This window comes from Miniopterus schreibersii (assembly GCF_964146895.1).
Source record: "Miniopterus schreibersii genome assembly, chromosome: 5".
Classification (NCBI taxonomy): domain Eukaryota; kingdom Metazoa; phylum Chordata; class Mammalia; order Chiroptera; family Miniopteridae; genus Miniopterus; species Miniopterus schreibersii.
In genome coordinates this window covers 45835646-45841645 of record NC_138106.1, presented here as the reverse complement: position 1 = coordinate 45841645, position 6000 = coordinate 45835646, and the positions used below count along the sequence as shown (strand labels likewise).

General features: G+C 38.1%; 1 protein-coding gene across 1 annotated transcript in view; it reads right to left on the bottom strand.

Annotated features, from left to right (window-relative positions):
* Positions 1–1458: 1458 nt before the first annotated feature.
* Positions 1459–6000, bottom strand: part of LMLN (leishmanolysin like peptidase) — a gene marked incomplete at its 5' end in the record, with an annotated part of 53964 nt that continues 49422 nt past the window's right edge. The window contains one exon of the mRNA XM_081139242.1: positions 1459–2169. Within this exon, the coding sequence (XP_080995368.1) occupies positions 2069–2169 (101 nt within the window). The 3' untranslated portion in view covers positions 1459–2068. The remainder of the gene's footprint in view (positions 2170–6000) is intronic.

Below are 6000 nucleotides of genomic sequence, written 5' to 3'. Positions count from 1 at the left end.
CACATTTAATTACCCTCAGAAACTCAAGATTTCTTAACATCATACTTTATCAAGTTTCATATTTGTGCAGAGAAAACTGGGCTACCAGATTCCAAGCTTAATAAATATGTATAAAAAAATCATCTATAATATTTTCTCCAGAAAGTCATTAGTGCAAATATAATTATATCAATAAAAAGTAAAAGCAAAAATAGATTTCAAGTATAAAAAGCACCATGCTCAGAAATAATACTACCAAAATGGCATTACTGCACAACAGTCAAAATATAATCAAATCCATCATTGTAAATCTCAAATATATTCTTAGTCCATAGTTTTTTGGTGAAATTCTTTATAGAACTTTGTAGGATGATTCATAATCACAATTGGTATGTAAGTTTAGATTTTTATAATTTTCTTTAAAAATATACTCTATACTTTTCTTAGACATTGCAGTTTAAGAAACACATGACACAGGCAGAAAACAGAGCACTGACCTGACACCTTTTACTATTAGCTTCTCTTTAGCTGAAGGTACATATGCTACAGACCCCCAGCTTTCACAATGATAAATACCTTCAATTCAAAACTGCATATTTAAATACATATTTAAAATGTATGCATTAAAAAAGGTGACTTTCCTTTATGCTGGCATTGTTGTTTGTCCACAGTGCCAAATAATCAGCTGCTTGCTCATTTAGCACAATTTCTTACATGGAGTGCTCAATAACTATACACTGAATTAAAGGGTTAACCAATGAATGAATGAATGCTTGTCCAAGGGCTGTGCTTATAATGTCACAGGATTTTGTTAACTTTACAGAGAAAAACTGGACATCACTCATCACAGAGAATTTAATTAGTAAAGGGTCAGTAAGCTCTAGAGCAGAACTGCTTCTGTGGACCAGAATCTACATGGTGACAGAAGTGTCAAAAGCAGGAGGTAATGGACATCACCTCCTTTTAAAGCAAAGGCTATCTTCCAACTTCTGAGGATTGAGCCATATGTTGTGCAGTAAAGTGGACCCTATTTGATAGGCCATACACCAAACCTACACTTTGCTATTAGTAAACAATTCAAACCATTTTGTTTTGACTTATATTGTTCTTATATATAAAATAATTTTCAGATAGAAACAATTTCTAAGCCCATGTGAAGACAACTGCATACCTGTCTATCCCAGAATTTCTTTTTATCTTCATTGCTCAGAAAGAAATAGTTCTATTTTTGTTGGATTATAATTGTCATAACAATGATCTGAAAAACATACATTTATACTTTCTTCTATTTGTATGTCTTCAATGTTTTTACAGGGCACATTACTTTTCTCTCTCTGCTTCTACGGTTTTTCAACTGTATTAAACAAATGGAGAATACAACAGGAAACTGAGCTATGAAGACCTATGAGTAACGGATACATCTGGAAAAGGGCTATCAACACATAATGACTCAGTGGTAAACTACCACACAGCTAGTCTGAAAAAGGTGAGCATGGTTAAATCATAAAATTTAGCAAAATGTAATTTCCAAAAAAAAAAAAAAAAAGACATTAAAATAGTGAGCACAATAATTTAAGTGTACCATGTACAGCCATTAAATTCAAAATAGGTATAACAGTGATGTAGAAATCTCAATTCAATGATTTTCTGTAAGTCAAAGGATAATTTATACTTCTAGGGACAGGACCCACAACTTAAACTCTTCCAATAATGAGCTGTTCTTTAAATTACTGCAGTGCTGATGAACTTTCCCATTGTTTTAGGTTAATGAGAATGCTGAGGTATGTATTCTGAAAATAACACCAATATCACATTTTCAAAGGAAAACTTCAGGAAGGTTATGCATCCTGAAAAATAAAGAGACTTGATGACTTGGAATTCCTTTTCCTTCTCCAAGCTGAGGCTGTTGGGTTGCCGATGAAGAGTAACTGCTGTGAAGTGAAGCTCCCCTTCAAGGTCTGACTGTGGTCAGAACTGTCAAGCCAAAGTCACTTCTGCCATCTGCACAGGCTGGTACTCGCCCAGGTTTTGTGCTTTGTTCAGAGGAACATGACACAAAGGAATGCCTTGAGAATTCACTTTTCTATTCCTAGTGCCATACACACAGAAGAAATCCGGCCAGCAGAGGAAACAGATTGCCTAGCAGAAGCCAGAGGGTGACAACCAGGCTAGAGGAACAGGAACAGAGATCTAGGGTTGAAAACAAAAAACTGACTTTCTATAGACATTTTTGGAATACATAATATCAACTACACACTAACAGATGAGTATAGGTGATTACTAAAAGTTGAATAAGGACCAACTTGGAGAACAGAATCAAGAATGGCTTCTTAGCCCTGGCTAGTTTGGCTCAGTGGTTAGAGCGTTGGCCCACAGACTGAAGGGTCCCGGGTTCGATTCCATCCAAGGGCATGTACCTCAGTTGCAGGTTCTTCCCCTGCCCCGGATGGAGTGCATGTGCAGGAAGCAATCGATGTGTCTCTCTCACATCGATGTTTCTCTCTCTCTCCCCCCCCTTCGACTCTCTCTGAAAAGCAAGGAAAAAATACCCTTGGGTGAGGATTAAAAAAAAGAAAAAGAATGACTTCCTAAAACCCAGATATGTAAAGTTATTTTTTTTTTGCATTTTTGGATAAAGGAACAAAATATTTATGCAGGAAGAAAAGAATGTACTCACCATATCAAGGTTAAAAACAGCACCCAAGAGGAGAAAGAAGTGTCTTCGGCTAGTATCACAGCAAAGTTAAAGATGCTACACAGGGAAGTAGATTAATACCTTGGCTATTCTGACACGGGAAGTAGGACTCTCTTCTGTTTTTCCGTGTCCCTTTTTGGTAACGATATAATTTACCATCCCAAATCAGGGCATTTTGAGACAAGTGTTGAAATAAATTGCTAGTCCCAAGACGGTACCACATCAGAAAACTGAAACTTAGATAACTTCCATGTGCTTAACCAGAAAGACAGTGTATCCAGTCAGCCAATCGCGAACCAACAAGCCACCTCTGGGCTCTATACTTTTTCCCTGTCCTTGATGTTTCAAAATAGGGTAGATACACAACTCCAGCCAATCAGCTTAAGCTCAGTGCTTCTTCCTTGTTTCCTGCTTGCAGCCCTTTGCCCTTATTTTGGACTCTTGAGAGTGGAGACTGCCCCCCTTCATGAAGTGTGAAATAAAATTTACTTAGATCAACTAAATTGTTCTCTTTGATTTTTTAACACAGAGAACGCTATTAACAATTATACCAGGACAAAAGACATATGGACTGTCCCAGACAAACCAGGGCATATGGCCCCTGGTCTCTACCCATCTATCTACATCCAGGCTTGATATGGAAATGGAAGAAGATTCTATGGAATTTGGGCACTAGAAGTATGTTTTAATTTAGCCATGAGCTGATCACAGCTAAAACTATTTCCCAAAACAATTCTCAGAAAGGAAAACATTTATTTTCAATTTTATTGACTGATTTTTAGAGGGAGGGAGGGAGAGAGAGGAGAGAAACACTGACTTGTTGTTCCACTTATTTATGCATTCATTGGTTGTTTCTTGTATGTGCCCTAACCAGAGATCGAACCTACAACCTTGGCATATCTGGACGACACTCTTAACCAACTGAGCTGCCCAGCCAATGCTGGAAAATATTTTTATAGTAGCCAAGAGACCAGGTCCACCTGACTTTATCTTAAGATGAGTTAGTTGTCCTTTCTAATATTTTGACCAATAAAGAACCAACCAAGCTTCAACTCTGACTTCTAAAAGGTAAGGAAAATAGGGCTGGTCTTCAGCTCTTGAGTGAATAGAATGATGAAATCAAGACACTGCAGCCTGTTCTTCTGAGCACCATATAGTGTGGCATAAGTTTTTTAAAAATTATTTCACTGTAGGTAATTCAGATAAACTATGAGGAAACTTCTATTCTTCTCCAGTGGAATCAGCTGGTAATTGTTAAATCTTAGAAAGATTCCACTTAGCCAAGAACAGTCCTCAAAGTGTGGTCCTTGGATCAACAACAGCAGCATCTGGAAACTTGTTAAAAATGAAAATTCTCAGGCTCTGACACAGATCTTCTGAATCAGAAACTCTGGGGGTGAGTCTTAGTAACTTGTGTTTTAACATGATTCTGATGCATGCAAAAGTTTGAGAAACTCTGACTTAGTGCTGCACTGTCCAAAATAGCAGCCACTAGCTATATGTGCTACTTAAATTTAAATTAATTAAAATGAAATGAAATATTTAGTTCCTCAGTCACACTAGCCACATTTCACACATTCAACAGTCACTTGTGGCTAACGATGACTGTATTGGGCAATGCAGATTACAGAACAGAATTCTACTGGGTAAGTTCTGGCCTAGAGCGTCAGGTAGAGTGGTCTTGGCTGGAATAAGGAGTGAAACCTGGAGTCTAATAACATAAGCATATCCCTTTATCTCCTGATGCACAATTTGGCCCAAAGGAAATGGAAGGGGACTAGCTGTTGTTTATCTACTATTGAAACTAAAATTTAACAAGCTTTTAAAACATTAATGGCTCTGAAACATTTGTTGTCCTCAAAAATACTGAACTTTATGGGACAGTATTCTTTAAAAAGAAAATATTCAAAGAGGGTACTTCAAAATGAACTGGAGCTGATGGGATTTTGGTTTTGATCTGAACCTCATTATTTATTAGCCACGATAGTAGACATATTACCTAATCTCTTCATACCTTAGTTTTCTCGTGTGTAAAATGATAATTCCTACCTCATTAGGTTTTGTGATGATTAAATGCAATGATATAGACATAAAGCAGTTGGTTAGCATTCAATAAATGGAAACAAAAATAACCCCTACAGTCTGAAGAGACCAGAAATAATTAGAAATAAGGCTTTTATAATCACTATCTTAGGCACTATAAAACAACTATCTAAACATACTCTAGCATTTAGATGTGACAACCAGAGAAAAGGAAAAAAGATGGTTTTTTACATTCCAAAAGAAATTAACAAATGCAAGAAAAAGCTATGTGAACCTGAGATCAATAATAAAAAAAAATCAGAAGAATATGGGGAGAGGAATATTTTTTTACACTTCCTCTAGAATATTAGCAGTTTTTATGTTTTAAAGGCATACTAAGCCTGGTTTGCCTCAGTGGTTAGCGCGTCAGCCCTTGGACTGAAGGGTCCCAGGTTTGATCCTGACCAAGGGCACGTGCCTCAGTTGCAGGCTCGATCTCTGGCCCTGGTCGGGGCACATGCAGGAGGCAACCAATCGATGTCTCTCTCTCACATCGATGTTTCTCTCTCTCTCTCCCTTATACTCTGTCTGAAAAGCAATGGAAAAAATATCCTCCTGTGAGCATTAAAAAAAACACAAGCTACCCAAGAGTATTTAACACTACATATACTACATACCACGTCAAAGGGACCTAAGATCTTACTTACGTCATTTCAAATAATTCATTGTGTCATTACTCTTATAACTGCAGAAGACTCAGCTGACTCACTGGAGTACTGTGCAGAAAAGTTAGCACAGCAGGCCTGAGATTACCATCCAGGGTCAGATACAGTACATGAAAGCTGTCAGTGCTCCTCCATGAATAGGGATACAGGCCGGACTGATTGGAAACATACTGAAGAAACTGGCTGGGTAAGGTGTAATCACAACAGTGACTGTCAGGAGGAAGTGGAAGATGGCCTGAGGATCAGTAGGAGTAAGGAATCAAGATGGAGAGACAGGAACAAAGGAGGCTGTCATGGCAATGTGGTTCTGGCTATTGAATGTTGGAACAGTGGTCTGATTAAAGAATTTTGTGGGTTTAAAAAAAAAAAGAAGGAAAAAAAGAGTGGTTTGCCTGGCTGGGCATGGTTCAGCGGTTGAGCATTGACCTAGGATCCAGGAGGTCACGGTTCGATTCCCAGTCAGGGCACATATCCGGGTTGTGGGCTCGATCCCCAGTCAGGAGCATGCAGGAGGCAGCTGATCAATGACTCTCTCATCATTGATGTTTCTATCTCTCTCCCTCTCCCTTCCTCTCTTAG